The sequence below is a fragment of the Camarhynchus parvulus genome, chromosome 17 (assembly GCF_901933205.1).
Source record: "Camarhynchus parvulus chromosome 17, STF_HiC, whole genome shotgun sequence".
NCBI lineage: Eukaryota > Metazoa > Chordata > Aves > Passeriformes > Thraupidae > Camarhynchus > Camarhynchus parvulus.
Window position 1 is genome coordinate 4,564,219 of NC_044587.1, and position 23,165 is coordinate 4,587,383.

The 23,165-nt window shown below is 44.5% G+C and overlaps 1 protein-coding gene across 3 annotated transcripts in view; it reads right to left on the reverse strand.

The window, feature by feature from the left end:
* Nucleotides 1-5,289: 5,289 nt before the first annotated feature.
* NUP214 (nucleoporin 214) overlaps nt 5,290-23,165 on the reverse strand; it is a 38,524-nt gene continuing 20,648 nt past the window's right edge. For 2 of the 3 annotated variants that reach the window (XM_030961401.1, XM_030961399.1), the window contains exons 25-36: nt 22,445-22,520; nt 21,670-21,778; nt 20,573-20,675; nt 18,972-19,045; nt 15,443-17,209; nt 13,954-14,024; nt 13,312-13,468; nt 11,852-12,001; nt 10,458-10,629; nt 7,015-7,157; nt 6,185-6,209; nt 5,290-5,504 (exon numbers count right to left, since the gene is read on the reverse strand). In XM_030961401.1, coding sequence (XP_030817261.1) covers nt 5,471-5,504; nt 6,185-6,209; nt 7,015-7,157; nt 10,458-10,629; nt 11,852-12,001; nt 13,312-13,468; nt 13,954-14,024; nt 15,443-17,209; nt 18,972-19,045; nt 20,573-20,675; nt 21,670-21,778; nt 22,445-22,520 — 2,881 coding nt within the window. In that variant the 3' untranslated portion in view covers nt 5,290-5,470. The remainder of the gene's footprint in view (nt 5,505-6,184; nt 6,210-7,014; nt 7,158-10,457; nt 10,630-11,851; nt 12,002-13,311; nt 13,469-13,953; nt 14,025-15,442; nt 17,210-18,971; nt 19,046-20,572; nt 20,676-21,669; nt 21,779-22,444; nt 22,521-23,165) is intronic. The other variant, XM_030961400.1, reaches the window with a different exon arrangement.

The following is a 23,165-nucleotide window of genomic DNA, read 5'->3' on the forward strand; positions in this document are numbered from 1 at the left end:
GCAAAGAGCTGCTGTGGTATCAGTGCTGTGGCAGTGACACAAACAAGTGCAGGTGGGGAGGAGGAGGAAGGAAACTCCCAGCTCGAGAGAAGGAATGTGCAGGGATGGAGCTGGAGCAGGGGAGAGGACAGATTCTGAGTGGGATTCCTTGCCACAGTGGAAACACTCCAGCCTCATCTGTTGATAGCAGGTTAAATTTAGATGTCCCAGTTTTGGAGGGAGGGAGGGAGGGGTGGGGAGGGGACACAGCCAACTCACAGCTGCTTTGGTGAGATCCTGGAAAAGCCAACAGCTCCTGGACACGTCTCCCTGCACAGGGAGACTGGAAAAGCCCCTGTGGGGGATGAGGAGGGCACAGGGAAGGTCATGAGCTGCTGAGCCCAGCACAGCCCGGGCGATGCTGGAGCTCTGCTCTGGTGCTGCAGCTAACACCAATCCTTGACTGCAGCACATCTCAAACTTTGCCTTTTTACAAGTTCTGTCCCTTGGTTTTGTGATTTTCTAACCTCAGTTTTAAGCAGACTGAGGCAACGGTTCCTTCATTTGAAGAAACCCTCTGACCTCCACAGTTCCTTCTTGAAACTCTGCAGGGACTTTCCTCTGCTGATGCAAATCAGGTTTTGTTCCCTATTTCTTCTCTCACATCTCCTTAAGCTGTTAATGTGCAGCAGCTGCAAATACTCTTTTCATTCGTTCATGTTTTCAAGTTTTAAAGCAAAACATTTTCAGCAATGCCCTGAAGAACCTTGAAACACCTATGAAAAATAAAATAAAAATACAGTGCCATGAATTGACACATAATTGTAACAGCTCCCAAAACAACCTGCACTGAGATTCTCAGGGCTACCTTCAGTAACTTTTGTAAATTGCTCCCCACAAAGCTTTTGGTTGCAGAGTCTTGGAAAAAAGGATTTCCCTGTGAGGGTGGTGAGGCCCTGGCACAGGGTGCCCCATCCCTGGAAGTGTCCAAAGCCAGGTTGGACAGGGCTTGGAGCAATCTGGGATACTGGGAGGTGTGGGAGGGTGTGGAATGAGATGGACTTTAAGGTCCCTTCCCCCCAGACCATTCCATGATTCTGTGAAGAACCCAAACATGAGAGAGCAGCACTGGAGAGCCAGGTCTGACTCAACCACAATTCATAACTTCGGGGTTACCCCAAATCCAGGAGAGCAACACTGGAGACTCAGCTCTGACTAACAACGATTCATGATTTTGGGGTTGTCCCACATTTCCCTTTCACCCCCGCACCTGCAGAGAGGTTCAGTGAGGAGCCCTGAGTGCAGTGACTGCAGCACTGGTGCAGGGGGGCTCTGCTTCTGTCCCTGCTGGGATGGGGCTGTGAGGAGGCAGAACTGCAGCCCAGGCCAGAGCAGAGCAGTGGAGCCCCAGCACTGGAGCTTATCTCCTGTCAGGGAACACAGGAGTCCCAAACAGGCCCTGGCAGCACAGAGCCTGCATGAGATAAGGGCAGGCAGGAGAAATCCTGGCTCTGCAGCAGGGGACAGACACACACTGGCAGAGGAGGAGCTCTGTGACCTACTGGGAGCTGCAGGAAGGGAGATGGGGATGGGGTGAGGTGAGGAATATGCTGAGAGTGACCACAGAGCCCCTGGGGAGCTGAGCCCACGGGCACGTGTGGGTGTGCAGAGCTGGAAGATGTGTTGACACATCCAAGCTCATTCCTGGGAGAGGAAGAGTCATGGAGGCACAAAGGCTGGAAAGGACCTCCCAGGTCACGGAGTCCAACCTTTGACCAAACACCCCCATGCCAATTAAACCAAAGCACTGAGTGCCTGTTCTCCATGGCTGCAAGAGCCCAGAGCCTCGTGGCTGTGAGGGGGGACAGGGATGGACTCACTGCTGACCCAGGGCTGCTCATCCCTGTGAGCCACAGCTGCCTCTTCCCAGCCCCTGGGGCTCCACACGACATTTATCTAGGAACAAAACTTTCCCTGGCACTCCCAGGCTCACTCATGCCAAAGCCTCATGCAGGATTATTTTTCCTTGTAAGCAATGCTGGAAGCAATGCACGAGGGACACATGAAAACTAAGAAGGGATAAATAAAATGTCATTTCAGCCTCTGATCCTGGGCACATACACAGCTGAGGGGAGAAGGGAGCTCTGCTCCAGAATGCTGGCAGAGACCAGTGCCTGATTCCTGGGCACAGGGCTGGCAGCAGAGGTGGTGCCACCACCTGCCTGCACCCTTCCCCAGCCTCACCCCCTGCTCCCAGCATCTGCAGCAAGGGAATGTTCTGCAGCATCTTCCCAACCTCCATCACCTCTGTGAGACTCACCCCAGGCCTGAACATCCCCTGTAGGGGCTGAGCAGCCCTTCCTGCCCATGGTCAGGTTCCTCCCACTGCCAGGATTTTGGTCAGGGCCACATCAGCTGTGCCCCAGGCAGGAGGGTGGCTGTGGGGGACAGGCAGGCCAAGGCATGTGAGCCAGCAGCACAGGATGGACTCCAGCCCTGCCATCCCCTCCCAGCTCAACAACAGCAGGATGCCGCTGGCATTTGTCCTCTGGTCACCTCCCCACTGTGGCACAGAAAGGCCAAGGGAATGATGTCCTCTCCTTCCCAGGAGACACAACCAGACAGAGGGATATGGCCAAGACCACATTTTGAAATATCAAGCATTAAACCTCAAAGCCTTTCAAATATGAGATTTAAGTAATTAATTTTTCTACCTCTGTGACAAAGCTATGGTTTGGCCTTATTTTTCCAGAAAAAAAAGCTTTTATCTTTTTTTCTCTTTTAGCCTTCAAGGAAGCAGAAATCCCTGTTTTGGTCTCCCCATGGGTTTGGGGAGATCCTTTTTGTGCCTGAGGTTCCTCTACCCACCAGTGACACCAGCCCTGTGCTCTGTCACAGCAGAGCCCTTCCAGCACTTGGCTTCCCACTGCCCTGAGGTCTCAGGGGAGGGGAAAATAAGTGTGTGCTTTCATTAGACATAATTAAGATCTTGCTTTTGATAAAGCCTTGGAAGATTTTTGCTCATACTGGAAAAAAAAGAGGCACAGAAGGCAAAGCTCCTCCAGAACAGTGGAGTGAGGGCTGCTGGCTATCCAAGGATTAACCAGAATGGACAAACTACTGAGTTAGACTCCAAACCTTTAATTCTTTCCCCAGGACTACCAAGCCTGGGGTTTTCTGCATTGGCAGCTTTACCCCTTGGTGGATGCCCACCCACAGAGCACTGGGCACAGGCCTCATGACCAGAGGCCACTCAGCACAGGTGACACAGCTGTGACAGCCTCTGGCAGCCACCAAGCCACTGCCACACACACTCACCAACTCCTTGAGTCATCTAATGAAAATGCAGATTTTCCAGAGCAGACTCTGCTGGGTTTTGTGCATATTCCTGTGGGCTCTTGGTCACGATCAGCCTGAGCTGCTCAGCTCCTCCAGCAGCTGCTATGGAAACAGGGAGCAGCACCTGCTTCTCAAGGGCAGATAGTTCAGGGGGCTGGGCTGTTTCAGCCAGAATTTGGGAACAATTGCAAGAAAATGTATGTTCAGTCAGGCTCTGGGATAGTTCTAAAGGCACAGGAGTTAAACAGGTACCAAGCAGCAGAGCAGGGACACCCCCAACTGCTCCCTTCATTCCAAAAGAGAAACTTTAAAAGGCTCAGCCTGCCAACACCACATTCTTACCAAGCCAATGTTCTCCATAGCAAGAGGCTTCTGAGCTATCTGGGGGAGCACAGCTGATATGGCCTCTGAGGAGGTGTCACATGCCACAGAGAGGGGAGATTAATGCAAAGAATTTAAGGTCAATGGTTTGGGCCAGCTGCTATTTATAAAGAGGAAAGAAAGCACAACAGCAGTGTCACCTCTAGGCCTTAAGAAATGTTGTCTTGTCAAGGAGAACACACTGGGAAGGGCATGCTTCAATCCATCTCCAGCTTTTCTTCACCTCCACACCAGCCAGTTTGGGAGTATTCTCTCTGTCCCAGTGCTGTGGTCCCTGGATCACCAGAACTCTCCCTCTTCCCCCAAAGGGACAGTGAGGTTCCACCAAATCCCCAAAGTGCTGCCTCTAACATGACCCATGGCACACCAGGGTGTGAAATCCAGGGCATATAGAAAAGCCTTGGAGCCCATGGCCTTGCAAAACCTCTCCACAGCTAATAAAATTGCCCACATATCTTCATTTTTAAAGGAAACTTGCCTAACATAGTTCCCAGGTGCAGAGACAGGAAGGACACCTGGCTCAGCAAGGACAGGAATTAGGAAAACATTTTTAGGCTGATTTGAAAAAAAAGAACAATTTCTTCAGGAACTGTTGAAAAATATAAGTAGTTTATAATGGATATGAAAACAAGAAGTTACCAATTATTTACAATTCCCAAAAATGATCACATGTCCACCAAACCAGAAAATGTCACCTGTCATCGTATCATGTGATAGAAAAGGAGAAAAAGAAACATTAGAATGTTTCTGCTGAAAACAGAAAATGCAGAACTCCCCAAAACATCCTAATAGGACCAAGGAGAAAACCCCATCCAATCTGCTAACACAGGAGCTGCTATTTCAAACATGCTATCCACAGAGCATCATTTGGAGGTTTCATGAAGGTCAGATGCATCAAATAGAAAAAGTGTTAGGCCAGAAGACTTGGGGGCATTCTTTAAAAAAATTGTTTAGTATGTTCAAGTATAAACACATGAGAATTTCACAAATGAAATTGACTAAAGCCAAAATCTACAGGAAAAAAAGCACAATCTCACCTCTGTTAGAAAAAAAATGTATCCAACAGTAGAATCCAACAATCAAAGCCAAAAAAAGCAAAATCACTAATGGCTCTAGATGGAGGTCATGTGTCTGCTTCCAGGGCCAGAAGTTTTCCCCAGAACCTGAGTTCCAATTTTTGAGTTCTGTAAGATTTACAGAAAGGTAAAAATAGGAGAGCTTTTACTTCCCACCTCTTTGCTGAATGTTACTGCCATGGGAACGTGCTCTGCACGCTGCCAGCTTCTTCCTAGATAATTTCCTATTTCTCCACTAAGCCTCTGGCTCACACATGACTCAGTTTCAGCACTTCACTGAGATAAGCATGTGCCCCATCCTAGACTTAAAATTAGCAGGGCAAACCTCAGCCCCTTCTTCAGAGCCTGGGATAATCAGGCATTCTATTAATGAAAAATGTGCTGGTTTATGTCAGGAACCAACTGGAGCTACTGCCCTGTGCAGGCAAGGGATGGACAAGAAAAAGCTGAGCTCAGCACACATCCATCTCCTCCTGATGCAGGGAGATAATAAACCCTTCCACCACAGAAAACATCAAGCCAGATAAAATAGTTTAATATAGAGCGAGAGCAAGTATTGCATAAAAATAAGCGAAATCTTTTTCTTAAAAAAAAAAAAAAGTCTGAGAACTCGTATTTAGAAGAAAAGCTGGTTGGGTTTCAATCATGTGGGTGACTCATGAATGCAGGAGCTACAGGAAGAGTTCAGGATGTCCCTAGCTTCTCCATCCACTAAATCCAGAGGAAGATCTGTGGAGCAAGATAAAAAGAAAACCACAGCAGTGAGTGCTAGAGCCTCCCTCAGGCAGCATTAATTCAGCAGATCTCTCAATCAAACCTCCAGTCTCCCTAGTACCAGGAGCTTTTTAGGAGCACACACAAGTATTTCCAGCCTCTTTTACCTGAGCCTGCAGCAACACACACTGACTAGATATAATTGTGCTTATTCTAGAGCCTGCCATCTGCAGAGATCCATGCTCTCTCTATCTGACAGGGAAACAAAGTTTAAGAAACTTGCTGGAAGGGATCCATCCAGGCAGAGGCAGAGCAGATGACAGAGTTAACCTTTAACTGTAAATCATCATCTCACTTCAGCCACCAAAGTTCCAATTTATTTCATTCCTTGTTTCAATCTGATAAATGGAGCAGACTCCTGATTCACACACACAGCTCAAGCACACACATCATGTCCCTGAGAGGTGGAGAAGGAACATGATCCAAGTGAAAATTTTCTCTTAAGAGACAGGTAAACCTCTCTGGAAAGCTCACATGCAGAGCCTGGACTTTGGCCTCTGCAGCATCACCAAAATGGAAATCAGAGCTAGTATTTAAATGCTATTTTCAGAGTTTGCTCCTGTAAACCACTCCACTCATTATTCTGATTCAATTCCTATTTTTAAGGAAGAGTTAAGACACAAAATGGTACTTACGTGTTAGGTGATCCAAAACCAAACCCTGAAAGAAAAGCAAGATAGAAAAATAGTTGGTAAAAGGGAAAATGAATGCTTAGGATTTGTAGTAAATGTCCCCTCCCACACACAGATTGAAAAATATTTCTTTCCTGCCTTAGGCCAGGGAAAAAAGCGATGGGCAAACAATGAAAGTCAAATCTCCATCTACAAGAGAAGTGACTTGCCTGCCTCCTAAGAGAGCTTGGCTTTCACTGCTCATCAGCCAGGTCATTCATTAGCAGCCCTGCAGACAATGTGCCTGGTTTGCTCCTCTCTCCCTCAGCCGCTTTTTTGAGGTTTGTGCTTAATGCAGGCCCCTGGTGTCAGGCAGCCACCAGGGAACGTGGCCCTGCACGGGCTCTGCTCTGAGCCCTGCCTAAATCACTGTGGCTTCACTGAACTGCAGCACAAAAACATTTGGCTGTTGGTGTTCCAGCTCAATTTTTCAGTGCATATTCCTCTAACACTAAGCACTTACAGCACAGATACCCAAGTGGGTACTGAAGAAATATTCCTTAATTCTCTGTATTTTCCTTTGAGGAGAAAGAGCAGCTCCAGAAAAAGGGGTGAAAAGCAATAATCAGATGAGGTGTGCAGAGCAGTAGTGATGTGCTGCCATTGCACCCAGCAGATCAGGGATGGAATTAGGAGCTGAAGGCTGAGAAGGTGCTGTACCCCACCCTGAACCTCCATTCTCCTGGACACGATGCCTTCCCTACAGCACCAGACAGATTTTTGAGAATTCCCACCCAATTTCCAGGGAAAACCAGAGACATGGGGGCTGTTAGGGTGATTGTAGCCTCTCCTACCTCCTCCACCTGTCCCAAAAGCTGAGAATCCACTGCTTTGTGTGCCAAAGCCTGTGCCCTGTTGGGACAGGGAGCCAAAGGTGGGCGTGTTCTGGTTTGCCAAGGTGCCAAAGGACGCCGTGTTGTTACTGGTACCACCAAACCTGCAGGTTTAAAGAGAAAATCTCAGTTTGCAAACATCTTCTCACTTACACTGGAAGTTTGTCCCCATGCCCATGATAACAGTGCACCCCTTAAATGAGGATACATCAAAAGGTGGGACCAGCTGATATGAATGATTGTTCATTTTGGAAAGAGATTTCCTGCTTTGGGAGAGTATTGTACATAGCAAGGTCTGTTCAGCTCCCATTCCTGACACACACCAGGCAAATATGTTCATGCTTACACACAGGGTGTGTTTTCAAGTGCTTGGAAATACCAACTCCAGCCATCAAATGGAATATTTTAATTCACCCCTGTGTGTGGTTCTCACCAAAAGCACAGCATTGCTTCACAAACAGGGCAGCAAACACAGAATTGGTGTGAGCTGCTCAAAGCCAGAGCACAAAGCAGAGCCCAGATATAGAGCTCAGATTCCCAAATTTCAGAGGGTATCTTCCCCACTGCCCAGAAATATGCAGATTTCTCAATTCCTTTCTCCCCCCAGCCTATTTTGAACCACACAAGGTTCCAGTGCTTCCCTGAAGATCTGCACCAACCTGGCACTTCTCCCCACCACCTCTAACTAATCACTTCCCTAATTGCCTTTGGGGACTGAAATGAGAAACACTTTTATATAAGAAAATGTGTCTTTCTCCACCCACTCTGTCCAACCAGGCAGCACAAAGCTCTTGGTGTGACACACTAATGAGACCATGACACGCAGTGTTCCTCTGCCCTTCCTTCCATTCTGAACAGAAGAAGTGTTCTCAAAGAACAACCTTCAAATTTAACTTCAACTGGGCAAAATGCAGATTTCCAAATGACAAGCTCTGCTAAAGCTCTGCAAGTGCACAACAATCCTAAACCCCAGCAGCAGCCTGAGCAGAGCTGGACATGTCACAGTGTGCCAGCTCTGCAAGGCTGTGCCTCACACAAACTCCTGTCATTTCTCACTTAAAACACAACCTGACAGCACATTAACCCACCTCTCCATCCATCCACATCCAGGAGACTTGAAAAAACCCAAAACACAGACCTACATCAAAAGCTATCTCTGCAGACAAAAGACAGCCCTTGTAGCAATGTGACAAGCAATTCACCTGGCAAAGGACATCACCTCTCCTGTCCCAGACACTGCCAAGTGTGCACACTGCCTCCACAGACAGCAGCAGATACCAGGGGCACTCCAGTGACTCTGCATCTCTGCTCCTGCTCTGGCTTCTCACCTCTCAGAACCACAAATGTGCTTTTCTCATGAAAAGCAGAACAGATATTTTTTTAGTTTTTTTAAAAAAGAAGCAAGATTGGGTGATGTGTTTAGAACAAGAGGTTTTAGAGTGCTCCATCTTCTCAGGACCATGCTACGACACAAATCCTGTCTATCTTGTGTAAGGAAGAGGTGAAAATAGTGACAAGAAAACTTGTGGTTCAAACTGTTCCTTTCAGCTTCAACAAGAAGAGGCCTGTGGGAAAAGCTGCACACAGTTTAAGTAAGAAACAGCTTAATATGGACAGATTTTTTTTTCCAGACACATAAAAGACATGAAATGCAGTCATTGCCTGGTAACAATTTAATCCAACCTATCTTGCCCAGATTTTCAGGTCTTTTGTAAAGCTGCTGTGCAAAACACAACTGAGATACACTTGAGGTTAGTTTATAAAAGCAAAACATTATTTGCCCACTAACAGTTGGAACTGCAGGCTCTGAAGAAGTGTAGTGGTTTCTATTTCTGACGCCCCCATAATCTATTGAGTGATGCAGATTTTTCAGAATTGAAGCAGTATGAATCACATGTATTTAAGTCAGCAGAGTATTCTCAGGAACTGGGAGCTAATACAACACCATGTACTTGCAAGTAACTTCTTTGGAATTGGGATTTTTAAAGTTTCACTTCAAGAGAAAGGCAAAAAGGAAGTCCTGCACAGATGCTACATTACACTGCAGAATTAAACTATAGCTCAACATTTTGTGGTGAGATTTGGATTTTTGTAAAGATGCCTGGGAATTTTGCACACTCTTTTAAAGTTTTAAAAATCAACATTCTCAGGGAACTCTGAAAATATCAGACTGAGTCTGTACCTTTCTAGTAGAGAAAAAAATGTCAAAACTTCCCACAAGTGAAGTCACTGAATTATCTTTCTTGAGTCTGCAGACTGCTTATGCAAGACCTCTTTTCCATCAACATGCTGCTTGTTCTGAATCCCATTTTATCTTTAAGCTCTCACTAAGCACATCCAGTCTCAGTACAAAATCCTGCAGCACAATGGCTGGATGTTGGAACTGAACAAACTAGCAGTTGATTTAAGCTAAGTCATCCCTACAAACACATCCTTCTTTTAAGATTTAATTAAGTTGCCGGTATTTTCACTTTCCAAAGGGACTCCTCAAGCTGCTGCACTTTCTGGACAGCAGGAGCACCTGGCTGAAGCCTGCCCCAGCTCAGGGGTACCTGCCCACACCTCACAGGAATGAACAAGTCACACTTCTGGATGCTCCCCTGTGCCTTACATAAGGGCAGTTCCTCCTGAAACCAGACAGAGAGACAAACACTTGTGAAGTTTATAAACACCAAAACTGGGGAGACATCCGGTTTCCTCTCCTCACTGGAAGTTTTTCTCTTTTTAATTGGCTCTGTTCAGTCTGACTGTAACTGCAGTACAATGCTGGTCACAATGCTGAAGAACTGCATTTGCTACCTCCTGCAGAAGCTGCTTGGCAAGGTTTGGAATTTTGTATTTGCTGAACAAAGCAAGGAATGATGTGCTGTCTGCTCTGGTGCCAAGCACAGGCTTAGGGGATACAGGAACAGGTAAAAACAATCAGGGAGGGATAAATATGAAGAGCTCTGGGAGCACAGACTGTTACAAGTGCCTCATCCCACAGGTGAGAGAACAGCCTGAATTCTCATTAGCATCTCTAGCCCAAATCTAACCTGAGGATAAAGTGTCTGGACAGAGTAACAGATAACAATAATTGTTATTTTCTTTGCTAGGCATAGTTTGTAGTCCTAGATTTGCACACAGAGAAATGCACACAGAGAAAATACCCCTGCATTTCCTCACACAGCTGCAAGCTGACATCTCTAAAGCTAAAGATTCAACACAGGAGTTACCAGCATTAAAATGATCACGTACATCCTTTGGGGTGCGAGTTTTAGTTTTATACCTTAATATTTTTGTCTTTTAAACAAACCAAGGACAGTTTGCGCTTACCAGTCAGTGACAGAACATATTCCTCATGTCAAAGCAGAGGTAACCAAGCAGAACCTTGTCATGCAAGCAGGCTGTTTTCCCTGGCTTACCCAAATCCTCCAGCGCTGGCTGCTGCCGTCCCCTCGCCGAACACTTTGCCTCCCGTTGAGCCCAGAGGGCTTGAAAAGGTTGGGGCTGAACCGAATGCTGGCACCCCTCCAAACCCAGGGGATCCCCCAAAAGTGGGAGGGCTGCCAAACACTGGAGCAGCACCGAAGCCACCTGAGCAAAACAGAGGCAAAAAAGGGGACAGGAATATCACATAAACAATAAGGCAGAGAGAGAAAACAAAGAGCAGCTTTGCAGGTAGATAATGGGGTGTTCATCCTATCATATGGACACCAATTTATAGAATTAATTCCAACCTGCAGGGTGCTTTGTTGCAAGAGATATGGGTAAGAGAAGTGCCTGAATGCATGAAAGAAAACTGCAACTGGCAAGTCTCCCCCATCTCTTAAGATCAGAGAGTAGATGTAAACTTGGGTTTTAGGTGCTTCAGGATGCAAAGATTCAGGAGGTAGGGTATGATTTAATTCTGGTTTAAGTGGTGGAAACTAAAATGGAAGGATTAAATGCCAGGTCAGTGGAACTGCCCGCAGGGAATTGAGAACTTATCTCTGCTCTTGGCAATTTCTGTTCAGGGGCTAACTGCCTCCTGCAGCTCTGAATGTATTTCTACCCAGATTATTTCTTTCTATGTTCATCTGCTGATATTATTGGCTTGTTTCACTGTGGAACATGAAGAACACCTGCTCTTTTACTTGACCAGGGATGAGGATGGGATACCACTGCACCTTTTAATACCCAGGGTGAAATTCCAGTCCATGCCAAGGTAATGGATACTGTTTGGCTGTAAACACAAAAGGTCTGGAAAAAAATAAATGCTAGGCCTGAATTATTTAAATGCAGATCAGATATTTTGTTACCTCCATCTCTAGGAAGTTAAGAGCATTTATCCCAGGGGCTGAAGCTCTGGTCAGCAAACACTCTCTTTAGCAACATATATTAACATGTTTCACTTTCCTTTTTCCACTATTTTAAATGGTGAAATGGGGATAAAAGAGGTTACAAAACCCAGAGCAAAGCTTGTAAGATAATATTCCAAGGAAGTATCTAAAATAAGAAAAATGTATTCAGTTCCATGTTCTGTACTCTTGACTTCACAGAACATAAGACCAGAACTAAATTACACAGCTCTCAGCTCTTAAAGTGCAATGGGAATTTTTGGAATGAACACCTGAGGATGCTGCATAAGAAAGAGTAAAATTCAGCCTTGGACCCACCAGTTAAAGCTCCATTCACTCAGCCATTAGTTATTTTTCATTTATTGTTCAGAGACAATTCTCGTCCGTGCACCGAGTCCAGGCTGTGGACAGCTAAGTGTAGAACAGCAAATAACTCCCAGACAGTGAGGGCTGTCCTAGGGGGTGCTTTCCCAAAGTACCTGCTTTGTTTGGACTGGAGAACCCAAAGCCTTGGGAGGCCACACTTCCACCACCAGAGCTGAAAGTGCCTGTAGGCTTCTGCTCTCCAAAGGAGGAGCTGCCAAAGCCAAAAGTCTTTGCTCCGCTGTTTCCAAATAAGCTCGAAGAATCTGGGGAGATGAAGAATATTTATAAACAGCCAATACTCAGAGCAGACAATATTCTACACTGCATTTCATTAGCTGAAGCAGGAGAAAAGAAAATGACTTTTCTTTCCACAAGCCCCAAGCACACAATGAACATCACACTGACAACAACACAGGGAGAAGCCAAGTTTTCCCAAATTCCTACAGGACTTTGTAGTTGCACCAAGATCCATTCTGGATTTGATAGACCACTAACAACCCTTTATTGCTGCAAACTAGTAAATCACCAGGAGGGATGATTTGTTTAGATGCATCCTGTGCCCCAGTCAGGAAAAGACAATTCCTCAAGTGAGAAATCCCAGCAGCTACAATCAGTCTCTCCAGACAACACAAATATCAGCAAACCACAAGTTAAAGGTTCTCAGATGTTTTGGCAATGCTCAGATATTTCTACACAAGATTATCTAACAGGACCTTAAAGTAGGAGCCAGATTTCTCCAGCCTTACTGAGAAATAACTCATTCTTTCATCCTTCATAAGCCTACAGGGAGTTTTTGCATCTAGAGGCAGGACACAGAACCACCAAAGCTTTTCTCTGGTGAACCATCTGTTTTGTTTCATCACAAACCCCAGAACTGCATTAAATGATTAAATCAGCAAGGTTAGAAAACTGACCTCAACCATTAATCCCAATGGATCACTAAAGATGTAATAAAATAAATGGATTTTCTCTCTTAAAGCTTGAAGTGCTACTTCTAACCACTTGTAGCACTAATTTTACAGCTTTCCTTTGTTTCCCAACTTTCATGTTCAGCCACTGCTTCCCCCTCTTTGTGCTTCCTACCTGCCTATCCATATGTCACAGCAAATTCTGATAAAGTACCTTGCATGTGCTGCATAAAGACATTAATTTTTAGGCAGAGGTTCACAAAAATTCTCTCCCTCTCATATTGATTCGTTGCAATTTTTAGTCTTAGGGCAATGAGAGATGATCAAAGCTTTCTAACTTCCAACCAAGTCGGCAGCAGAAATTCAGTGACAAGAATTTTGAGTATTTCATTTTAAGGAAGGATTTGGACAAGAATTGTCTACAGAATATAGATATTATTCACACTTCTTGCATCTGCTTGTTTGTTTCAATGGCTTCCCTACTTGTTTTCTATAAACCTAGAAGAAAAATTCTGGATTACACATCACACATGCACTGGTTACTCCTTCAAAGCCTTTCATATTAACACAGAATTTACTCAAAAACAATCAGCACAAAAGCAGATGGGCTCACAAAAGCAGATGGAAATCACAGCACATTCTGTATTCTTGTTTTGTTCACTTACTCTGGGAAGCTGCAGATCCAAATCCTCCACTGGAGGAACTGAAGGGATTCTTATTGGCTGCATCCTGGCTTGGCTTTCCTCCCAAACCACTGAAGAAGCCTCCACCTCTCCCACCACTTCCAGCTCCAAACAAGCTTCCACTGGAAGAAGATGGCTGCTAGAACACAAAAAGGACAAAAAAGGGATTTAAGCAAAGTCAAAGCAGCACATGTTCCCCTCAAGGCTGCTTTGCCTGGGCCTTTTCTCTGGATGTCTGAAGGGGCTGCCAGCAATCACTTTCCAAAATTGAATGCCATGAAATTTTATTTAAGTCTGTCTTAAATCTTGTCCACAGCACAGAATAATGCCTTTGAGACTTGCCCTACACTTGCCCTACTTTCCACATAGCATGGAATAAAGGCAGGAGACTTACTGCATCTATCTTATCTTGCATGTGATAAAATGTTTGTGTCTCCATGCCCCCTGGAGTACTCATGCAGATGCTGCTTTGGTGCTTACCACAACAGCAAATATCTCCAGTACAGACTGGGACACATTTTATTTAACACATCAAACTGTATTTTAAAAAAATATATCAGAAATAGAGAACCTTGACCAAGTCCCCCACATGTAACAGCCCTACAAAAAGCCATAAATACTTGCCTGGCCAAAGACAGTGCCTCCAGTATTTGCTGCTTGCCCAAACACAGAACCTGTGTTACTAGAACCAAAACCTAAGAGAAAAAAAGAAAAATTAACCACCAAAACTATTACCAGAGTGTAAGACCAGGACAGGATAAGGACAGGTCTTCCATGCCAAAACACAGGGATACAAATGATGTTACCAAACATATCCAGGCTGGACAAATACAAAGCATGTACCAACATACAAATAATAATTTACACTGAAAGTTTATACAGAAGTCATTCTCATTCTCTCTTTGGCCAACTTAAAAACAGACAATAGAAGGCCTTTTCACTCGTGGGATTGTTACTAACACTAAGAGAATTTGATTTCTGTTAACATGGCTACAATAATACTGCAAGTCGTGCACAAGCACTGGAGCATTCTTATTGCCCTAGTGTAAAGAGGATCTGAGCTTTGTTACCTGAAGACTCCTGTTAAAGATAATGAAATGTTTTGATTAAAAAAAGAACTCCCCTTTCCATTTCCCAGTTCACTTAAATGTGCCTTTTGTAATAAAACTTGCATCTCTATAATTAGGAACACCTTTCTCGAGCAGAGTTCACTTCCCACCATTTAACTATTCTCTTCTACTGTAGTTAAAATGAGCAAGCAGTTGCCTGCAGTGCCATCATTTTTAATTAAATGAACCTAATTAGTTTTTCTTCATTGGAAATACATGCTCTCCATTATTACTCTGCACTTGTCACTTTTCCCTGGGAGCTCTCTGAAGGTTGCACAGAAAAACCTTTGGAAAAGCCCCAACAATATACTGAGCATGTGGAGAACAAAAAGGGACTGACCAAGGAGGTTTGGTCTGTGCAAGAATCCAATCTAACTGTGTGGAGAGGCAACTGATGCTCCTGTTACTGCTATATTTAATTTTGAGATGTTTCCAAATGCAGAAGTGGATTTAACAGATTTTTCCCTGCAAACCTATCACTTTGAGGGCTTAATTTTTTATTTTGGCCATCCTAGCTGATGGCACAGTATTACACCTGGCTGTACATGCACTGTTGCATGTGTTCAGTGCAGGCCACTGAAGAAGTGCTGCATCTGTGTTTATTCATTGCCTTGGTTATGGTCTCAGAGCTACTCTAGCCCTTTCATGCAACAATTTACAACACTTCCAGTTATTGTGCAACAGGCAGGATAATATGTAATTCAAAATTAAATTAAGGCAGACTAGTAAGTATAAAATGAAGGCAGGACTGGCTGACAAGGCTACATTCAGAGGCCTGCTAATGAATAGTGAAGCAGAGCAAAAGCTTCTTTTGCCTCCACCATTAGTCTGCTTCTCACATCCACTGCAGCTCTTGTTCTTACTAATTGAAAACAGAACAAAACCAAACCAAAAAAATGAGACCCATCAGGTGCCATAGGGGGAAAAAAGGCATTAATGCCATCCTGCTTTCCCCAGTGATACACTCCAAGGGCACTGGGACAGGGACAACACTCTGCTCTTACCTGAGGCCTGGCAGAAGCTGAAGCCAGCAGAGGACGTGGTGGTGGTGACAGCAGCAGTGCTCCCAAACACAGATCCCCCCTGCCCAAAGCCAGTGCTCTGCCCAAACACAGGAGGGCTGCTCTGCCCAAAGAGCACCCCCCCTGTGCTGGCTGGCTGGCCAAAGGAGAAGGAGCTGGCACTGTTGGTGCTGGCTGGGGCTCCAAAAACATTCCCACTGCTCGAGGCTGCTGTGGAAGCTGCTGGCTGGCCAAAGGCTGGCATTGTCCCAAATCCAGACTGGCTGAAGGTAAAGCCACTTGAAGAACTGCTTGCAGGTTGTCCAAAGACTGGTGCTTGCCCAAAGGCTGGCTGGCCAAAGCCTCCCGTGGTGGTGGTGCCAAAAGCAGAAGCACCAAAGCCCGAGGTGGCAGCCTGGCTGGTGGCAGTGGCCGTGGACAGAGTGCTGGTGGTGAGCTGCCCAAAGGGAGAGGATGCTGTGGTACCTGCTGGGAGCTGCCCAAAAACAGGTGGTGTGGAAGGAGTGGCAGCAGCTTCCCCAGCAGGCTGGGTAAATGCTGAGCCAGAAGAGCTGGAACTTGGTGGCTGAGAGAACACTGAGGAGCCTGCAGAAGTGGGGGCAAACACAGAGGCACCAACAGCTGGACTCTGCACACCTGTAGTAACATCAGAGGTAGCAGCCAGAGCACCTGTGGCTTCTGCAGGAGAGGCAGGAGAGGCAACACTTGCTGTGGAGGTTGCTGCTGACACATTCTGATCTGGAGGGGCAGCTGTGGAGACAGCAGCAGGCACCGGGGCCTTCAGATCACTGGTGGAGGTGGGAGCAGCCACGGGGTCAGGGGCAGGAGGTGCCACTGTGGTCCCACAGCCCTCTGGGACAGCGTCCCCAGCTGTGGCCTGGGGTAAGGCTGGTTCTTTAAGGGGCTCTGAGAGCTGTGCCTGGGGCTGTGGCACTGCAGGTGAAGACCCAGCTACTCCAGCTTCATTTTCAGATGTTTTTTCTGAGCCAGGTGGTAATTTGGCATCCCCTGCAGACTTAGTGGAAGTTGCAGCAGGGACAGCAGTTTGTGATGAACTTGAGAAACCTCCAAACGAGAGGGATGCTGAAGCAGGGAGAGTAGAAGGGGCAGAGGTGGAAGTGCTCATACTGTTTGTTTGCTGAATACCAAATGAAAAGGTGGGTTTGCTGCCACCAGAGCTTCCAAGATTAAACACCCCAGAAGACCCTGTGCTGGTTAACTGGACATTGCCAAAGAGACTGCCCGTGGCACTGGTGCTGACGGACAGGGATGATGAGCCAGCTGACGTGACTGAGGTTGAAGCAGCTTCTCCAGCTTTTCCTAAAGTCAGGGGAGCAGTAAAATTAAACCCAGAAGATATTGTAGACACTTTAGTTGACTGTGTTCCTGCAACACTGGTGGGTGGTGCTTTACTGATGGTCTTGGAATTATCATCTACTTGACCAACCCGTAGTCCTGAGAAGCTCCCAAGAGTTTCGCCAGCTAGGTTGCCCTGAAACAAGTGATCTCCTGGTTTGGATGGAGCAATATCCAACTTGCCAGAGGTTGTGGGGGGAGCAGAAGATGATGTTGCAGCAGCTTTGGTTGACTGGGTGCCATCTGCTGAGGAGCTACCTCCTACTACACCTCCTGGAGCACTTGCTGGTTTGTGGGACCCAAACACAAAGGAGGAGGCCTCGGGAATTGCTCCAAGTTTGGAACTCCCAGCAAACAAAAATGAGTCTGGCTGGGCTGATTCTTTTGCAGGAGCTGTCAGTGAGAGAGACAGAGGTAACAAATCGAGTTAGGGTATGCAAAGCTCATTTATCATTCTTGCAATAATGGCCCATTTTAGTGCTTCAGAGACTGTCTGTGCTCTTGCCTCAAAGCTGTAAAGCCTCTGTCCATCAGGTAACTGCAACCTTCACATCCATTCAGGACACAACAGTGACACCTGAAGCCTTTATGGCTAGAGTGGCAGTGACAAACACCGTCACTGTCACATCACAGCCTCCACTTAACCATCCTTCTCTTTGAGTGCAGACAACTCCAGCCTTTGGCTCCTATTTCTTTTTCAGCAGTTTGATAAAAACATGAAAGACCTGGTTATTACAGATCATTTTCTACTGACACCACTCTCACCTCTTCTTACTTGGTTCAGGTAAAAAATTCCTGACATTTACTACAGCACTTTCTTTTTAAACCAATGGCTCAGAACAGTTAAGGTCATAAGAACACTTTCTGACACTTGAAGAGTTTTCTACAAAATCAAATCTTTCTTTACAAATTCAGCTATTTATAGACCACCAACCAGTTTTGATACAGCTTGTTTTCAGCTTTGAAAAACTAGAGAAAAACTCTCAAATGTAATTACCAAAGTAGCTCCATTTCTAACCTACACTGCTGTCCAACAGTGTGAAACTGCTGAAGTTTTAAGGGAGACTGAGCTAGTTTTATTTCATGTACTGTCATTTCATTTCTGTGCACCAAATAAATTCTGACTAGAAAACACTTCACTGGTGTTTGGACAAAGTACAGGAAATCTGCATGGAGATCAAACAACAAAGAGCAAAAGCTTCTTACCAGATCTGGTATTATCCTTGTGTTTTCCTCTACATTAAGTATATTTAAGTAACTGACACTCAATAATGTAGCTTTATTTTCCTTCTGAGGCCCTGAAATTAAATTCTGCAATTCTTCCATTACCAATTAGAGACAGAGGCGCTCCTACCAGTTCACAGAACAGAGTGAGGTACCTGCCCTCACACAACCTGTGGTTTTCAAGTCTGCCTCCTGTACCTCCCACTCCTGGTTCATCTGTGTTATTTACCTAAGCTTTTATGTTCATCTCCAAATTTTAAGCCCACCTCATTCTCTCTGTTTAACATCAAGAGTATCAGTAGCATTACTGTAGCTGTGATGGTCTAAGGATAGAAACAAGCCAAGATTTGTAAGAAGAGGTGATATCTTTTATCAGAGGAACCAACAACATTGGGAGCAAATTTTCTAACTGTATGATCTCATCTGCAAGGCTGAAATTAAAGGCAGAAAGCTTCAAAAATATTACAAAGCAGATTTTATCAGTTCCCTTTAATAAGACTCGACAAGCAGGGTCTACCTATGACATAGAAAGGCAGCCTATGTATTGTCACTTCAATTTTGGAAGCAACACAAAGCCGTTCCAAGCACTTCCCTCTGATTGCTAAATGCTCACTGGGTAACAGTTCTATGTCAGTCCACCTCAGCAACTTTAAATCTACAGATTAAAAACAGCAGAGGAAATGACTACAGATGTTACCCTTTTCATAAACTAGTGCCTCGTAATGTTCTTGGCAACAAATATTTTGCTTAATTGACAGGTGGGTGGCCCAGATTTCTGTGTATTACAGGGGAGAACCCAGCATGTGTATGAAATGCTATTGCAATTTTAGTAATAGAAGTGCAACACAGAACAAGAACCACATGGATTAGGAAGAGTAAACACTCTGTTAAGAGGGAAGAGATGCTGTTTGCACAACTCTCCCAGACTAACCTTGTGAGGGAGCAAGGCTGGGAGGCGTCTGTGATGAAGCAGCTGATGTGACACCACTAAAATTAAACACAGACCTAGGAGGAGAGGGGAGAAAGGGGAAGAATGACTTAGCTCAAAGTGCTGAAATTTCCATCCATATGATGAGCACAACTCTAAGGCTCAGATTTCCAGTACAGACTTGCACAAAGCCAGGCACACAGGAGCAGTTTCTCCAAGGATTAACAGGAAGAGAGAAGCACACACACACACTGTGCTCCATTTGTTCCCTCTCTGAAAAGGCTTCTAGAGGGTTAAAGAGAGTCAGGGTTCAAAGTTCTTTTGACCATCCTCATCCTTTCTGCTGTGTATTTCTTCCTCATGCACCAAAATCTGATGGATTTGGAGAGACGTGAGAGGAAAAACCACAGGGGCAGCTACAGTTTGAAAGAGCTAAAAGGGAAGAATCAGTGCATGTGCAGAAGGGAATGACTGGATACAACCATCCATCAAAAAGGAGATCACTCATAGCAAGACAAAAATGAAAAGTTATCATGACTATTTTACACTGAAAGTATTTTGTCTTGCAAAAATACTGTGATCTTTCATAATGAGTCTTGCAGAGATCTTCATTCCCTGAGGCTTTTTAAGCCTTCTCTGATTCTCAAAGACCAGCTGCTGATACAGAAGTCAGGCCATGGGACTAAGACATCACTGACAGCAGCACTGTATTTAGCATATGGTTTACACACTGAGGCACTGCACATGGGACAAAGGCAGGGTTGTTTGCTTTTTGAATCTGAATTTCCATCACTCAAAAGGACTCTTTTAGCCCTCTGAAGAGACCAGCAAAGCATTTGGGTAGTATCCACTTAAAAAAAGTGCAGAGAAATGGGTAAGGCTGGAAGAAACCACCCATTTGAATGTGGGTGTATTCTGAAATACTTAATGTTGCCAACTTCACAGAGAAATTCACTCGAGTGGTAGACCAGTAAACATGCAGAATTTCAAACAATCATTCCTAAGGAATTATCCCTCTCCCCTAAACATAAGATATAACCAAATAAACATTTTTGCTATCCCTGAAATACCATTCCATAAGAGAGATTTCAGAGTAACTGTATGTTCATAACATGTGCCTTGCTTTGTGTTATTGTTATGTAACAGATATCACCAGATGGCTTGGGGCCCCTCTTGTCACCTTCATGAACTGATTACTTTTTCCAAGCCAAAACACAAAATTTGTTCTACTGTATTAAAATGAAGAAGTAATTCAATGAGTGTGACCATCAGTACATATTTCAAGCCCTAACAGGGAATTTGTTTATGAGTCCACTGTAGATAAAACCCAAAAGCAAGCCAGTCATCCTTTACTCTTGATTAGTTATACACTGAAAATTCTCAGAGCAACATGATATTGTGTCAAAGCCTCAAAGACCTTCAGACCTCACTCAGGCTTCCACAAACAAGGTCTTCAAAGGACTCTGGTACAACCCCTGCCCTCCCAGTCTAACATTTGCAGGTGCCATTTTCCAGTACTGCACAGCTTGTAGGCAACACCTGCTGTAACAGCCAATACTCATATTTAATGTCAACTACAAAGAAATCTTAATGTTCATACAGACCCTGCAGAAGAAAACAAGGATGTTTTGTTAAGCTGTGAAGTTGTTGCTTGTACTGATGTCACAGTAGAAGAAACAGCTGTAACTGTTTTTACTGTCCCTTGTCCTGTAAGTTACAAGAACAACAAATAAATATACTTTTAAAATAAATTTACAAATAAAAAAATAAACAAGGCATCCTGTCATCTATCTATTAGAAAAGCAGAGATTAGCTTGCACACACAGTCTGTAACTTAATAAATTTCTAATCAAAAGGAAGTGCTATCAAATTCAGGAGCTGACATTTTCAATAAACCAAAATTTAAGAAGCATTTGCCAAGTCAAATATGATTCCTAGCTATTTTTACTGCTTCTTACCCCTGGCTAAGAGGCAACCTACATCCATGGATTAAAGGCAAAAGACCAACAGAGATGGATTGCAGACATTTATGCAAGAGGCTTATAAAACCATGTCCAATGCAAGCATTATTATCTAATACACATTAAAAATCAATTGCTTCCTTTCCCTGATGTTTCCTCTTTCCCTGTTAAGTCGTAAACTGAGCATTCCTTTCTTTAGAAGCTTCCCAACTCTATGAGACTGATCCCTGTGTCTGAACTGGTTCTGAAGTTGGTCCTGCTCAATAGATCCTGCACAGGAATTAGATCAAGCTTGTTTAGGTACTCCTATAATGCTGTGTGGCCAAAAATCAAATCGGCACATTTAAAATGTTTAAAATCACATTTTAAATGTTTAAAATTTCAATGTTTTAAAAACAAAAGAGCTGCTTTTAATTTGCTGTCAAGCCACAGTAGCCTTGTGGAAGATGTGCTTTCAGCATTCCCTGATAAGAGTTACAAGCCCTGAGTGCACTCTGAACAAGGAATTGTGTCATTAAATTCTAGATGCAGGAGCAGACAAAACACAGGGAGTATAGAAAACCACTCTCCTGCACTTCTGTACCTTTTTTTTTACAAATTCTCCCCCTCAAGAATGGCACAGCAACCTCTCAGTGGAGGCAAATCTCCTCAGTATCCTTGTTCTCTGGACTGTGCACCCTGACATCTTGCAAGAGACATCCAGGCCTTATTTCCATCTCCACAAGAGAAAGACAACTTACCTGAGATCTTGCTGCCAGATGATGTTGGAGCAGCTGTGGATGCCACAGGAGGGGGTGCACACACAGAGGAAGGTGGAGTCTGGCTCTTCATTGAGTTTGTCAGAGGTGTCTAAAAACACAGCACCACTTCAGGTCAGTGCAGTCTGTCCATTAACAAAGGTCCTTCTGACTTTGGTTTGCTATTATCAGTGTCATGCAGCGACTTAAGAATAAAATAGAGGTGGGTGGCTGCAGCACTTAGAAGAGCTCTGCACTCCTGGGCCCATTATGTCTTGACATTTAAATAGGGGGTCAGTCCTCAGCCTTTTCAACAAGTCAGCAAGCCTCTGTGGGCAGCAGCTCAATGATTTCAGAGGACAAAGACTTCTGCACTGGGGTTTTTTGATGTATAGATATAAAACCCAGCAGCTTGTCAACTATTAAGCAATATTTTCAGTAGAATAACAGGGTAACAAAGAACTCTCTCCCCTGATTTCCTGTAACTTTCTTTTTTTGTGTGTGTGAAATTTAGTTGTAACTACCTAACACAGCTTCCTTTGCTGTTAGCTCCAACCATCACTGCAGCAAGGGTGTGGCCATTAGAAAGCTGCAGGTCTTCAGAAGTGAGAAAAGGCAAGACATAACATAAGATATGCCTGGCATCACACTGTCAAGGTCACAGATACAGAAATGGTTTGTCAAGAATTGCAGGGCAAGCTATGAAAATTAAACCCCAAACTCTACTGAGCATGCCCACGTAAGTATTCCACAGGGAAAGGGCTCTATATCAAAATACCTGTTTAGCTTGATTTGTAGCAACAGTTGCCAAAACTTGATGGACTGCCTGGGCTGCAGAATGAGGTACAGATGATCTTAAAAAGAAAAATTAAACAATTATATGAATAACTAGTCTGAAGGAGGATTTCCTCTCCTCTCAGAAAGCCCAGCTCCCAGAAGCCTTGAACAACAGCCACTATTAAAGATTCCACACACAACTCCAAAAGAACAAATCTGATTAGAGAATAAACCTCTTAAATGAATCAGCCACATTTAACAAAGGAAGTCTGTAAATGTGTTTAAACCTCTAGACTGAAACGATCAAGTCTTCTCCAGACACTCTTGTCCCTGAAGAGAGTCAGGGCTTTCTATTCTACAGGGAGTTGATGAAAAATCAGCAGGTAAGGGGATTATAATTTTATGCCTAGTGGATAACAAATTTAAGCAGCTTCCTTCACAATGTGGAGTCCAGACACGTACATGCAATGCTTAGAAATGCTGAGTAAGTTGGGAGGGGGTGGAGGAAGCATTTCCTGTCTTTGAAGTGCACTATAAACACTGACAAAGTCATGGAAAGAACTGTGATAAAATTAATCTATATTCTACATTGTCAGTTTGGTATTTTTGACCATGAAATAAAAACCCCCAGACAATTGCTGCAGAATGGCAGCATCTCATGGGCTGCAGGATCTGACCTTGGCACTGTGGGGCACCAACAAATCAAATCAGGGCAACTTGGG